This window comes from Sinocyclocheilus grahami, unplaced genomic scaffold (assembly GCF_001515645.1).
Source record: "Sinocyclocheilus grahami isolate Dianchi unplaced genomic scaffold, SAMN03320097.WGS_v1.1 scaffold151.1, whole genome shotgun sequence".
In the NCBI taxonomy this organism is placed as follows: domain Eukaryota; kingdom Metazoa; phylum Chordata; class Actinopteri; order Cypriniformes; family Cyprinidae; genus Sinocyclocheilus; species Sinocyclocheilus grahami.
This window is the reverse complement of record NW_015505330.1, coordinates 1313112-1329413: the sequence shown is the minus strand read 5'-3', so window position 1 is coordinate 1329413 and position 16302 is coordinate 1313112. Positions and strand designations below refer to the sequence as shown.

Genomic DNA, 16302 nt, shown 5'->3' with positions numbered 1-16302 from the left:
GGGGGGGGACTTTTTTTATAACCATTTATAATTCCAAATAAAAGTAATTTTTGGCATGCATAAATTGCACATCATAATGATTTGGCACATCTGTTTTTTTAAAAGTGACCCATATCGAATATCTGTACTTACACTATACACTTGCCAAAACAACCCAGTGTAGACATACTGACCCGGGAACAAGGTTGCCAGGACTGTGAAACAAAACCAGCCCAATTGCTAATCAAAAAATTAGCCTAGTCATGTTTGTTTTTTTCCACAGTTTTCTCCTCCGATGAGGGTCTCCTCCCTCGAAATCACATTCCGGGGGTAGGAGATCACTTTAACCCACAAACCAAATAACAACCTGCAGTAACAGTGAATAGAAACATTTTGCAGGAAAACCATGGACTTGGCAACAAGGGTCCACCTGAGTTGACGTCAAACACCACCGTCTTTTTTTTCCAATGGCGTACGACTCATTAACAGGGGAATATCCAATCTGTCCGCTTACATGGCAAACACAAATGCATGTATCCAATTCATATCTGATTTATTTCCACAGATGAATAATGCCTGAAACCGATCTGAGAAAAGAGATAGATTGTCTGGCATCAAGAGAATAGAAAAGTAAATAAATAATTCAAAGCTAAACGTGTAGCTATAAAAATAAAGCAAGGGATAATATACAAAAAGAGATAAGAATGACAAAAAGAAAGACAGATAGATCATCTTAGCAGAGTTGGCATAGCCAAAACATAGCGCTTCACCAACACACCCCTCAATAAAAACACATACACACCCCCACACATTGATAGCCAGGAATAGGGTGGTTTTGGTTTAGCTTAATAAAATAATTTCAGTTTGTACTGCCACTCGTGCTCTGACATACTTTCAGGAATCTGCCACCATTCACCTCCAGTAAACTCAACTAAACACACACACCTCATACGACGCAAAACGCCTGCCAGCATCCCAACCAAACTACAGCCAGTCCATGAGGTGCTTCTGATGGGACAGTGTGTGTAGATAGCTTCTCTATCCACATATCGACCAATGTAGGTATCAGTAGATTTAAAATACTAGTCCACCCCAAATTTAAATTCTTCAAATGAAAATGAAGATATTTTGCAGAAAGTTAATGCTGCTCTTTTCCATACAAAAACAGCAGGCAGTGAATGGTGTCACATCTCTAATGGAAAGCGTCCAGCTCTGAATTTGGAAAAAGCACCAAAAAAGTACCACAAAACTGTATTTGCACTATTTTCCAAATCTTTGGAAATCTTTAAGTTGTACAGATATTTAAGTCGCCATTCAGAGAAATGTCAAGCTGTTATTGTCCAAGTATGAGTGCAATTTGAGAGCTACAGTGGAAAGGTAGATGTTTAGCAAATTAAAAACTACATAAATTAATAAATAAATCATAAATCTATCATTTTTATTCATGTATGAAATGTGTATTGTTATTTTTGGAGCTTTAAGTTGTTGTTTGTATAGGAGCAGCCTGAACATTTTGCTAAACATCTCCTTTTTTGTTTAACAGAGTAAAACTACAGTGAAGAGGAAGATTCTCACTCAGTTAACAACATTTAGGTCCATTCTGATATTTTTGATACTTTTGATTGATACTTGAGCTTGAAGTTGTATAACTAAGTATAAGAGCTCTTCATAAGTCTGAACATTTTGCTAAATATCTCCTTTTTTGTTCCGTAGAAGAAAGCAAGCCATATGGCAGAATTTTTACTTTGGGGTCAACAATCCCTTTAAGATGAATCATAAAGTGTCATAGTCATAGACCTACGCACATCTAAAACCTTAATTTGAAAATCCACCTAGAAAGCAGAAACAATGTAGTGTGAAAAATGACCCACCTTGACAGGTGCGTTCATTAGTCAGGAGTTTGTGTCCTTTCTGACAGCTGCACTCAAAACTGCCCACTGTGTTCCGGCAGAAATGATCACAACCTCCGTTATTCTCCAAACATTCATCGATGTCTGCAGAGAAGAGAGAGATAATGATAATAATGGTGAATAACTGATATGGGGGTATAAAACCAGTACAAGTATTCTCATAAACAGCTTTTTGGATATATAAACAGTTTTCCTAAACATGCAGCCACATACACAGCTCCACAACATCATCTTAAATATATCAGCCAATGCTGGCACACCATCTACAAACCCAATAAAAGCTAATCCCATCAACAAATGTGTAGGAAACTGTGTGTGTGTGTGTGTGTGGAGTTTGGGGTTTCCTCTGCAGTTATTTCAGTAGCTGCAGCAAACACACGCTGGCTCAGGTTTGCACTAATATTAACTGAACTGAGGTGGGACAGAAAGTTTCCACCAAGCTTAAGACCACACAGATAAACATGCTAACTGAACATGGGGCGGAACCGTTAAACAAGGCGGGTAACATGCGTCAATTTACACAAATTTCCCAATCATTATGGTTTCATTTTATACAGATTCACATTTTAATATTAAGTATACTAAATACATTACCATTTAAATGTTTGAGATCAGTGCAATCTTTTTTTTTATGAAAGAAAATAATACTTTTACACTGCAAGCATGCATTAAACTGATCAAATTTGACAGTGAAAACTTGATATACATTGATAATAGTAATAATAATAATGTTTCTTAAATAACAAATCAGCATATTTGAATGATTCCTGAAGGTTCATGACAATGAACACTGGAGTAATTGCTGCTAATAATTCAGTTTTGCCATAACAAAAATAAATGATATTTTAAAATACATTAAAATACAGAACATTGTAATAAAATTACATAATATTACTGTTTGTTACTATATGTTTGGTCAAATAAATGCAGCATTGGTGAGCACTTCTTTCAAAAACATAAAAAAACTCCTAGCGACCCAAACTTTTGAACAGTATAACCAAAGACCTGTAGCATACTTTTAAAATGAATTATTTAGAAAAATAAATAAATAAATAATCTGAAATGTAGTGAGATCACTAGTGTTATTTAGCATATTCCCCCACAACACCAATTTCCAATAATACTTTCCAATAATTATTATATTATATAATTGCATAAAAATAAAAACATGATCTATTACATTAAAATACAATTCTAATTTTTAATGATGCATTGAATGAAATAGCACATAAACGTTTTATATTTAAAAAATCTAACAAAAGAATAACACAACATTTAATTTTATAACATAAATGTTTTAAATTAATCAAAATTCTAAAACTTCCTGTTTTTCCAGGTTTAAATTAGAATTCAAATAGCAGATGTTCAATGTGGTCTCAGTCTTTTGGATCCCACTGTACAAAATAGACTTAAACAGGTAACCTTGGGTATTAAATGTCAAATAGTTGTACACCAGTGTGCTAAAAAGTTACACTGTGCCAGCTAGAATGAAAAATATGAACCACTCTCTTTTAAACAACTGGAAATATACAGCATTTGATTTATATGATTATATTCTTCCTGTTTCAGTGTCCATCACTCAAACTGGAGCTGTGACCACAATTTACCCTGCTGGCTTTAAAATCCACATAATCTTAACCATTTTACAACACCTGAATCATTCATCTCTGCCGCTCTATTTCTCCAGAAGACAGATTAACAGAAAGAGAGCAGTAAGACTGGAGAATAACCTCCCTAGAAGTTTGTGTCTTATGACTGATGTGTTAAATGTTGAGACAATGGAAATTACAGGACGAACAGCTCAGGGCCTCCTAATGTTAAGCTAATATTGATATAAATATTAAAAATAATACTTAAAATAGTCTGCTTTTCTTGTCTCAGTCTGTGCGTCTTGACATATTAAACGTCCTCAGGATGTCAGCAGCATCAGAAGACTCAAGTTGGCTGATAAAAGCGAGTTTGAGCCTGTGTCGTGAGGTCAGTCGCTCTCTGTGACCTATAGGAAGTGCTTTATCATCTCTGTCAGCTTATTTCCTGTCTACCTGTCAGTTAAAGATGTAAAGTTCAGTTATTTGCTCTATATTTCCATTATAAGATTGGTGGAGAGCACAGACATGGAAATACATGGCACATTACTTGTGATACATGGTTGAATATTTTTGTATAAATGTGTAAAAACCTTTAGGCAACACACAAAGCTAAAATAAAATAAAATAAAGTTAACCAGGACTAATCAGCCTATTTTCTGCCAACCTGTTTAGGTTAAGATGTTCTTCAGTCATATTAATATATCATCAAAATCTCAACACTGAAAATATGTCGTCTAGGAGCTTGATAACTATTATAACATCATGCTGATTCATTAACAGAGCAAAAACATTATAGCGCAAATGACATAATGGAATATTTAACAGTGATTTAGCATTCACACGTCCCTTATACACACTCACACACACTTGCACTTTATTCCAATGGCTCCTTAGCGCAGGCAGGGGGCTAATGATATTCCACATAATGAAGTTTAATGAGACTAAATAAGCTTTGAGTTTAAGCAAACATTGGACATTTTTCACATCTGTAAATGATAAACAACTGCAGGGGTGAAGACCGAGAGGCTGCGAGGATTCATCTACATCGATTTTCGATCAGAATCGAGGAGAGCAAACACACACGGCACTCAGAAACGTCCTTAAAAAACAAGTGCTACGCTAACCTGATCTGATTCGAAAGCAAGCAAGCAAGCAAGCTTGCAAGAAGAATGTGGAATCCCCATGAGCTTGTCTGTACTCAGGGATGTGTGTAGCCTTAGCAAATATTTAGAGAAAAAAAGCAATTAAAATGAATACATTTGTGGAAACATGAACCTCTACAAATAAGTTGGGACAGAGTTTTCAACAAAAGGAGCGTTTTTGCAGATCGTTTTCAGGCTGCTCACCTCAGGCTAGCTAATCTCTGAGAAATGCACCGTTGAGCGCGCCAGTGTATTTTTTGGAGATTTAAATGGCCTGTTTTATTTGCTTTGTTCATAAAGGGATTTTGCCATGTAATAACACAGGCGCTGCTTGTCCAGAGCCGCCAGGAAAAACCAGCGTGATTTCGCCCCCGACACTAAAACTCTTCGGAGCGCACGGGGTCCGTCGGGGCCAGTGTCATCCGAGGTGATGCCGACTGGCTGCTATTGTGCGGATTACTGGGCTCGGCGTTTATTAATACAAATGGATCCTCTGTGCCAGAGCTCACTGTCCCGTTTAGAGAGAGAACTGGAGAACTGATGGAGAAAACAGGCCTGCTATTAGAGCTGCACGATTAATCGAATGTGATTGTCATGCGTATCTTGTCAGTAAAGCCGGTTCTGTGATTAGTAGTAAATCTCCAGCATGTGCTTTCAGATGGAGCAGCATTTACTACAGAGCCGTAGCTCACTGACAAGCTACGCAAAATCGCATTCATAATCGCAAATTAATCGCGCGATTATGAAATCGAAGAAATCGTTCCGCGATTATGAAATCTGTTTGCGTCGCTTGTCAGTGAACTACGGCTCAGTGTAGTAAATGCTGCTCAATCTGAAAGCACGTGAAAATACCACATTTAATAACATGTTTTTACTCCAAACTCACTTCATAATGTCAGTCGAGTGTTTGAAATAAATCCTTCTGTGAGATGATGTGGCTTCTTACACAGAATAAGGCACGCAACATATTTCATAGTATTCTAAGCAGTGATAAAGTCTATGTCTGCATTATTATATACTTTATTATAATAAAAATTATAATAAGACGAACTCAGATAAACCATATATTGTCGTTGTCGTGTGTTTATTAGTCACGCTGAATTAATGAAAGCAGTTAAATCTTCTGTTATATAATCTCCTGGCAACCCAGCTATAGCAGGGTTGCCAGGTTTTCACAACAAAACCCACCCAATTGCTACTCAAAACTAGTCCAAAAGCGTTTCGAGGGGGTCCCCAATAAAAATTGCGTTCCGGGGGATAAAATACACTTTTTTTTGGTGGGGTTGCCCTGGTAAAATTCGCATTTTAGGGGCTAAATATCACTTTATTGGGGTCCCTTCAACCCGTGGACATGAAAAACAACCCGCGGCAACAGTGTTAAAGTAGCCCAATTCCGTGGGAAAACCTCGGACTTGGCACTGCGCTATAGGGATTTCCTGGGTTTCTTCTGCTAGGCATATTTGGAGTTTCTCTGGCCTTCGGATGGAGATTTACTGCTGATCACAGAACCGTGCTTCACTGAAAGATACGCATGACAATCACAGCTTCTGCCTAATCACTATTTATCGCCTTTGCGATTTAATTTCGATTGATCGTGCAGCCCTACCTGCTATGACCCTTACCAGCTCTAGTCTTTACACAGTGCTGATCGGTGAGTATGAGGACAGGTGAGCTTTCTGAAAAGACCCCAACAACATTTGTGCATTTAATTTAATATTTTATTTTTAAATATTTTTTTAGATTTTGTGAGTTTTCATGCAATTTAAAAGTAAAAAGAACAGTCAGTTTAAAAAATCTAACTCGGAAAAAAAGTAGAATATTTAGTTCTGCTCACAGGTATCTAATTCATTTGCTTCTGAGTTCCTCAAACAAAACTGAATATCTTTTTAATTCTGAATGTCTATTTAAATTCTACTAACCTGGACAACCTAAAATTAAATAACTGTAGTGCAGGTAAAATCTAAACTATATTTTCCAAATATTTGTGTAAAATTAAACACTTATTAGTTTATTAATTTACATTTTATAATAATAACACTACTACTACTACTACTACTACTACTACTACTACTAATAATGATGATGATAAATGTAAGAATTATTATTATTATATGAATTATTATGCTTATTTTTATTATTACATAATGATATTGCATTATTATTATTATTAAAAATGAAATATTTTGTTTTTTATTAATAAGTATAATAATAATGATTCAAAAATGTAAGAATTATTATTAATATTGCTATTGTCATTACTATATTAATTATTATACTTACTGTATTATTTTTTTATTTTTTTAAGTAATAATAATATTGTGTCATTCAAAAACTAATATATTTAAAAGTTTATGTTTTATTACTCACAAATCAGTGTACATTATTCTAAAGGGGACTATTTTTTTTGTAATAATCTTAATCTGGAAATAAGTGAATAACAAATCTGAAACGACTGAAACCATTTTGACCGACATCACATAGATCATAACTATATGAACTGGCAAACATGGAAAAGTAATGTTAATCATACTAAAACAGTTATTTTAGGTATTGTTTCAGACTGTTTTTGCAGTCTAAACTCTGGCTAGTTCACAGAGTAATTAAATGAGACTCAAAGTTAAAGTGATAAATGACAATGATAGATTCAGACAGACCAGCACAGATATTTTCTAGTCTAGCAGCAGAACAGCAATAAACAGCATGGTTGACTAAAGCTAAACTCTCCTTTCAAACCATTTCAGTCCCAAACATGCAAGTATACAGGCCAGCGGAGACGTGCCTGGGGTACCTTCAGCCGGAACGAGGAAACACACACAGATATGAGAGAACACGCACACAAAACAAACTGTTCGTTCCCATAATTCATTTCCCCCGATGACACCGTACACACACACCTTCTAATCAAACATCTGGAAACTGTTCGCAGTCGTTTCAATCACTCTCCCTATCCTCCCTCGCTCTCCCTCTCACTCGCTATCTTCCCGAGTGTGATCCAAGTGTGCGTCTGTCAGCGTGCTGGCCGGGCTCTCCTGTCCGTCATCGCCAACGAAGGGCCTTTTATCAAATTCAGGCATTTAAACATGCCCTAAATAGTTTATATTGAAATGATTATGTTACAGAGACAAAATGGGGCAACTCCCTGCGAGACCACTCAGTGAGGAGGGGAGAGAAAGTGTGAGAGAAATAAAGTGAAGACGACAGTGGAAAAATAAGGAAAGGTCACTTGTAGACATTTGCACGCACCCACACACACTTAGCAGCGTGATCTCTATGTGATGCACTTTTCTGTTTAGTCTGTGGTTAACGTTGGCATAAATGCAGAGTCGCCTGGGTTATTATGTAAGTGGCACTTGTGTCTTTTCTGTTATGCACAACATTTACATCCCAATTACATATGAGGGCTGAACACCTATCATTATTGTGCTTTCATCTGTCCCGGCCTCCACAGATTTAAATCTAACCCATTTACCATCAGCAAAATAAATGTTAAAGATGTAACATTTGGTCATTTACTCTATATTTCTGTTATATATATATATATATATATATATATATATATGGAAATCTATCATATAAGAATATATAATAGCCCTGTATAAAATTGGGCAATCTTTATTGAACTCTGAGCCTGTTATGGGTCCTACCTCCAGCCATTCAGCTTGAAGTCAGAGGCATCAGAGCATCAACTCATATGTTGATACAGATGATCAGTTGCTACCTAACTGAACAAAGACGTCAAGAGTGTCAGATCTAACGTTCACAGCCAGAGTCCAATAAAACATCCCTTAGGTGGATCTCGTCCCTGTTTTTGTACCCTTGTTCTTATTTACTAAAGAGCTTGATTACATGCTATTTTTACAGAGTTCACTAACAGGCAGTAATAAGCGGTCACTGGCACAGCACACCTGTGATAATTGACCCAAAAGTACGTGTGTGAGTGCATGAGTGTCTGTGTGATAAATGGTGTGTCAGTGAGTAGATCTAAGGCCTTGTGCTGGATTTATGAAGGCAGACCCTCAGGCGGGCCTAATTATTAGGGCAGGTCACAGCCGAACCAGACCAACATCCATCTTACAGTACAAACACAGAGATACACAAAACACCTCTGTAATGCCATCACATTCAAACTCACAAAAAAGTATACATAGTTGTGTCACAAGATCTCATAAAATTGAAAAAAATTTAAAAAATAAAATTGAAAGATCTCATCAAATTGAACTTCAGTGAAGTTCATTTCTATGAACTTTAAAGCCATTGTTATGCTGACGTGCTCCTAAAAGCTGACAAAATGAAATTATCCATGCTGAAAAAAGTTTAAACCAGCCTAAAATAGTACGCTGGTCTCCCAGTCTGGTCTGTCGGATGGTTTCAAAAGGTTTCGGCCAATTAACAGCTTGTCCAGTTTGGGATACCATTTTAAACCAGATTAAAAACATGCAAACTAGCTTAAGATGGTTTAAGTGTTTTTTGTTTCCCCAGCAGATATATAGATTTACAATATATATACATATATTTTTACATCTTTACCATATATTTCTACATAATTACATACATTTATAGTATTTCTACTATACAGTAAAATGTTGACTCATCTTGCCCTCAAGGACACATTTTTGAGCATGCTAACACAATACACTAATGCCATTATTAAAACACAAAAAAGTACATTATTGTATGTTACAAGATAAAACAGTTGGAAAATTTTAAAGACCCCATAAAATTGACATTTTGTGGTATTAAGCCTTAAAGGGATAGTTTATCCAAAAATTTTAATTACCTCATGATTTACTCACTGGCAAGCCATCCTAGGTGTATATGACTTTCTTCAGACGAATACAATCTAAGTTATATTAAAAATGTCCTTTATAATGGCAATGAATGGCTGTTGATTTTTTGAAGTCCAATAAAGTGCACCCATCCATCATAAAAGGTACTCCACACGGGGGGTTAATAATAGGCCTTCCGAAGCGAAGCGATGCGTTTGTGTAAGAAAATTATCCATATTTAAAACTTTATAAACCACAATCTCTAGCTTCTGGTAACTACGTCCTACATCATCCGCTGGAACACCACTCTCTCATGAACGAGCGTACGACAGTTAGCGGAAGCTAGAGATTATGGTTCATAAAGTTTTAAATATGCATATATTTCTTACATCAAATCACTTCAGAAAGCCTTTATTAACCCTCAGAGCCATGTGGAGTACTTTTTATGATATAGGGATGCACTTTATTGGACTTCAAAAAATACGCAGCCATTCACTGCCATTATAAAGCTTGGAAGAGCCAGGACATTTTTAATATAACTTTGATTGTATTTGTCTGAAAGAATAAAGTCTTACACAACTAGGATGGCTTGAGGGTGAGTGAATCATGGGGTAATTTTCATGTTTGGGTGAGCTATACCTTTAAAGGCCTAAAAAGTTGACAAAATTAACCTTTTCATGTTGATTTAAACAGTTTAAAAACATCTTAAAAACATGCAAACCAGCTTAGGCTGGATTAACTATGTCCCAGCAGATATATATATAATGTATATAAATATATATTTATTTATTTTAACTTCTTTACATTATTTTTCTAGATTTACAGTATTTCTACTTTACAGTAAAATATTGATGCCTCATCTTGCACACACCATTTTTTCCCCCAATTAAACACTTGCTTTCAGCAGCAAATCATTCTAGCGGCTGTGATGGAAACTAGAACCTCTTGATTATTTACAAAAAAGGGTCTCGCCCAAACTTCCTGTTTCAACAGGAAATGTATCAGCACACAAAAGAAAGGTCTTTAAAGGCCTTCTAACCTCAGGATGACGCTATGATTGTGTGTTTATATGTGTGTGTGGTTTTGTATGACAGCCTCACTAATCAAACAGCGGTTGGTTTGCAGAGGCGTCTCACTGTATGGCGCAGACGGGGCTGTTTTACGCACATACGTGCTACATTCTCTTCCTTCTTGAAGAAACGTCACATGACCACGCCTCGTCACTACAGCAACCACTCAAGAAAATGAAAAGGAAAAAGCAGCCAATTTCAGACACATTCTCCTGAAGTGACCCACAGGTAAAGAGATACTTGTTCGCCATCACCAATTTAGGTAGAACAGGAAGTGATTCATCTTGAAGTGTGCTGGTCTCTTGGACCATAGTATGGCCAGTGAGTTCTTGAGTGTGTTTGTTTAGAGAGAACCCACCATCATACCATGCCAAGATCGCTCCGCGGTAGTTATACTTTGAAACCCCTGGTCATTGACGTCAAAGCTGGAATTTCGGAAGAAGAAATGCTTCGCAGCCAAAGCAACAACAACACAGCCATCACCGACCCATTCCACACGACAGGACAAACGGATGTAAAGCCAGTTGGTCTTGGCTTGGGATCACACACCCTCACACATCCGCCAATACCTGACCATTTCGAGCAAAAGAATTCATCTAATAACGTGTCTCCAATTTAATCCGAGCCTTGCAGTCTAAATACAGGAAATCTCAAATTGTTCCCTGACATTCAGAAGCACACGGAGGGAGGAAATCAGGACATGCTCCGTGCAACTTTAAACACAAGTCGCACAAACAACACGCATCTACACTGACCTTTGCAGGTCTTGCCGTCGGGTTGAAGGGTGAAGCCCACCGGACAACTGCAGCGCACCCCGGTGGCCGTGTCCTTGCAGGTGCGATCGCAACCGCCATTGTTCACCGCACAGGTCTCTGGGTAAACAAACACACAGAATGGGACAGGCAGAGGAAGTAAGGGAGCATAAACACAATTAGAAATCACTTTTCAACAGTTGTTGACAGCATTAGACACGGTTAACTAAGAACTAAGTGAGGATGTGCAGTTGTTTTGAGAGCTAGGCTTGACCGCAACTACTTTTTTTTGGAAGGGTGCATGTAAAAAATGAATCCCAATGGGTGCAGCTGGTGGTTTATTAGGAATCACGAAACTAATACAGCACTTTTACTTAGAAGACTTCATTTCACTTGTCATGAACCTTCACTTAGAAGGTTCATGACAAACATAAAACACATACTGCATGAAATCAGAACCGTCCCTCAGACCTCCAAAAGCCAAATATAAAGACTTCCTTGGCAACTTGGTCAATCAAAATGTGAAATAAAAAAACTAATAAAAAAGGAAAGGGTTGTGCTTTTTCCTGAGGTTAAAGTTAACAGAGGGGAAATCAGAAAACGGACAGCGTTTGGGTTGAGGGTGCATGGAAGGCAGAGGGTTAGTCTTGTCACATGAATGGCTGTGGAGAGAAAGTCAAAATAAGCAGTTAAACTGAGAACATTGCGTTTTACTTGCATTTGAATGCATATGAAATTGTTTTACTCATATATGAAATGTAATCTATTAATCTTAATATGCAACTAAGGTTCCAGCTGCTAACTTGTCTTATAATGTGATGTCATCACACAATCATGTTCATGTAAAACATGATCATTTTATGCAAAAAACAGCCACATATTTGCATGAGATTTGTCAGTAGCTCCAACCACTGTGAAATCTCATTGGTCCAAACTCACTCCACATTACACATCAGATGTGCTCTTATTGGACCCGATTTTATGCCCATAATCACAACTAGTTAGCACTCGGTGCAAGGTTAACTACAACGAAGTCTGATTTTCCAGGTCAGAAGATTTACTGTCAGGTTGGGAGCCAACATGTCCATTTGGGATCTTTGCTTTAAGTCATGTTTGCTTTTTGTTGACCACACAATCCAAGACAAAGACCCACAGGAAATTTGGCTGAGGACACAAAAGAGTCAAGGCATAGAAGATCTCCATCCAAAACAGGAGGGGTTTTTTTTCTGCGGGATGGAGGAGTGGATGAAAAAGCTTTCTGTTAATGATTTATTAAGCATGTCAAAAGACCCTGTTATTAGAGTCTAATGCTATGGGCAGTTCAACTGCTCCAAGAACAGCTGGACTGTCTTTTGCCCTGGGACATGTACATGGGACACGCAAACGTTTGATTAAGTTAGCTGTGAATGTCTGCACCAAATGTTCTCAAAAAGGGGTGTGGCTAACTCTAAATGGGTGTGGTCTTCAGATTGATGGATTTGTATGTTTATATATATATATCTCCATGACGAAAGATGAAGATTCCTCAGCCATCATGTGCTTGTTCGCCGCTCCTGTTGGCGAATGGCCAGATAAAACTAGAAGTCCACAGACGACTGGAGAGAATTTGACATGAACGTCCCACTGCTGAAAAGTGGCCCTTCTTTGGGAGGTGGAGGAAACCACACAGGCCTTCCTCACATCGAGGGCTTCATTGCCTTCAACAACTTTCAGATGAGGTGGTAAATCCGGGCTGTGCACCATCTTGAACGGTCGGTGCCGAGAGACAGTTGGTCAGAGGTGTGTGACGTTTATTTGTATCACGCTCCGGAGGTCAACGCATCAGAATCAGCCCCTTTCCACATGTGCCCGACACATGGCAGTTTATTTAGATCAAATTCCTTCAATTCCCCCCTGCTGCTAAGTGACCACCTTTTAAAAACACCTCCTTGTGGTCGGTGTCTCACTTTCTCTTCTTCTTCTTCTCCTCCTTTCCAGTCTCTGGGTTTCCCATCATGCCTGGGTACAATAGCAGCTTTCTTTCTGACACCGACTTTCCAGTTTAATTTGTCAGGATCGGTCACATCCTGGTGCTGTTGGCCCCAGCTGTGACAGGAGGGCAGGATGAAGCGGGAACGCCGAGTGTCAAATCTAGCGTTCTCCTGTGGCTCTTGTGTGATAGAACACACACACTTGCACAAACACTCACATGCAAAGCCAAGCTATTCGTGTGAATCTGTCATAACGGGCCCATTTGTATATCATGAAACTTGGAATATGATCTTAGACGGGTGAAATAATGAGGTCAGTGAGTTAGACGATGATGACATCACATGTGACTTATCGACAAGTTCTTAAAACTCTTCACAACCTCTTCACAACTCTTGACTATACAGTGGGTACGGAAAGTATTCAGACCCCCTTAAATTTGTCACTCTTTGTTATATGAAAAATTTGTTAGAATATAATATATATAAAATATATCATAAAATAATTATGAATATAATTATTATATTATTATATTAAAATAATTTTATATATATATATAATGCTTTGCGAAAGTATTTACTTTTTTCCCCCCAGATCATTCTACACTCCATACCAGAGTATGTGAGCGGAGTGGAGCAGCAACAATTTCCCCTCCGCACTCATTTAATAATCACTCCGCTCCGGGTTCACCATTTCCTGCTCCCGCTCCCGCTCCACTCCTCGCTCACTGATATCAGAAACACCGCATCGCCTTCGCTCCACGGCTAAAGTATTTCAGTATGTTTGAAATATCACAGTTCTGTTCATAACATATATTAAAAGAAAAAAAGAAAATAAATAAAATGACAGGAGCGTTTCAAAGTGGATTATTGGAACACTAGTGTGCAAACTTTTTTCCTACCACATGACAAGCTAATAACATGGTTGTCAGCATTAAAAGGTAGGCTATTGATGCTTTTTGCAGTGCAAATTTTGTTTGTGATGAAAATAACTAAGTTTTCGTCAATTATTTTACCTACGGATCGCTGCATTTCTAACAGATTTCTGCTCATTTGAAATCGGATGCAGTAGAAGTACTGTAAGATTACATTTGTTTGAATGCATTATTGAGAGAGCGATTGCGTGTGAATAAGTGTTGTACCTGTTTAAATCATGATTTCACCTGAAAATATTCAGTATCTAGAGGGAACAAACAAATTCCTTAATAACTACCCTATAACTTCCCGCTGTGTCCATTGCAGTCAATATTGCCTTCACATTCTTTCTGATTTGAGTGATCCTTCTCTATCAAGCTAGCTAAATGTTTAACATGAATTCTTGCTAAATGTGCAGTGATATTACGGGCTGTTGGCATGAATTGTACTCGTGATGGAGCGGTGGTGGAGCGTTCTTGGATCGAATGAAAACCACGACGCTCCGACTTTAAAAAAATCGGCTCCTAGCTCCATTCAAAATCACACCGCTCCACTCCGCGCTCCGCTCACATACTCTGCTCCATACACCATAATGACAAAGCACAAAACAGATTTGTGACAACTTTGCAAATTTATTAAAAATAAAACACTGAAATAGGTACATTGCATAAGTATTCATACCCTTAACTAAGTACTTCGTTGAAGCAACTTTACAGCCTCAAGTCTTTTTGGGTATGATGCGACAAGCTTTGCACATCAGCATTTGGCAACTATCTGCTATTCTTCTCCTCACCTCTTCACCTCTCAAGCTCTGTCAGGTTAGATGGGGGCAGACGCACATTTTCAGGTTTCTCCAGAAATGTTTGATTTGGTTCAATCCAAGGCTCTGGCTGGGCCGCTCAAGGACATTCACAGAGTTGTCTATAAGCCACTCTTGCTGTGTGTTTAGGTTCATTGTCTTGTTGGAAGGTAAACCTTCTGCCCAGTCTGAGGTTCTGAATGCTCTGGACTGGGTTTTCATTAAGGCTATCTCTATATTTTGCTGTGCTGAGCTTTCCTTCTACTCTGTCGAGTCCCTCAGTCCCTGCCGCTGAAAAACAGCCCCACAGCATGAGGCTGCTACCAGCACACTTTACTTTTAGGATGGTGCTCTGCAGGTGATGAGCAGTGCCTGCTTTCCTCCAAACATGATGCTTGGATTTGAGGTTCATCAGACCAGAGAATCTGGTTTCTCACAATCTGAGAGTTCTTTAGGTGCTTTGTTGCACATTCCAAGTGTGTTTTCATGTATCTTAACTGAGGAGAGGATTGAGTCTTGCCACACCTCCAAAAAGCCCAGATCGGTGGAGTGTTGCAGTGATGTTTGTCCTTCTGTAAGTTTCTCCCATCTGCATATATGATCATGGAGCTCAAACAGAGTAACCATCAGCTTCTTGGTCACCAGTCTAACCAAGGCCTTTCTCCATCAATTTCTCAGTTTGGCCAGGAGGCCAGGTCTAGGAAGAGTACTAGATGTTCCAAACATCTTCCATTATGGATAATGGAGGCTACATGCTTCTGTGAACCTTCAATGCAGCAGAATATTTTTTCAAAACTCTTCCCCAGATGTGTGGCTTGACACAGTCCTGTCTCTAAGCTCTACAGGCAGTTCTTTTGACATCACGGCTTGGTTTTTGCTCTGCTATACATTTTCAGCTGTTAGACCTTTATTGAGAGGTGTGTGCCTTTCCAAATCATACTCATTCAAATAAATCTGCCACAGGTTGACTCCACTCGAAGTGTAGTAACATCTACAAGTGATATGAATGCTCCTGAGCTAAATTTTAAGTGTCCCAGAAAAGGTTATGAATTCTTATGCCATGGAATTGTTTCAGTTTATATTTCTACAAAAAATTTTATCAAAAGTTTTGTGCTTTGTCATTATGGTGTATGGAGTGTAGATTGATGTGAGAAAAAAAGTAATTTAAAGCGGTTTAACATAAGGCTGGAACACAACAAAACATGAAAGAAAAAATCAATACTTTCGCAAAGCACTGTATACAGTATGTTACAAAAAGAGCATAGAGATCATATACAAAAATAAGAAAATAACTTAAAAAAGCTCCAGCCCATCCATAAAACATTCCTAGGCATTGTAGGATGCAAAAAAGGAACAGAAACACATTACAGGGAAGAAAATAATTCAATATCAGCTCGGGGGGGGGGGGGGGGG

The 16302-nt window shown here is 38.1% G+C and overlaps 1 protein-coding gene across 4 annotated transcripts in view; it reads right to left on the bottom strand.

Annotated features, from left to right (window-relative positions):
• The window catches only part of LOC107592233 (signal peptide, CUB and EGF-like domain-containing protein 1), a 71552-nt gene that overhangs the window by 13945 nt on the left and 41305 nt on the right, over positions 1-16302 (bottom strand). For all 4 annotated transcript variants that reach the window (XM_016281650.1, XM_016281651.1, XM_016281652.1 and 1 more), the window contains 2 exons: positions 11212-11328; positions 1851-1973 (listed from right to left, as the gene is read on the bottom strand). In XM_016281650.1, the coding sequence (XP_016137136.1) occupies positions 1851-1973; positions 11212-11328 (240 nt within the window). The remainder of the gene's footprint in view (positions 1-1850; positions 1974-11211; positions 11329-16302) is intronic.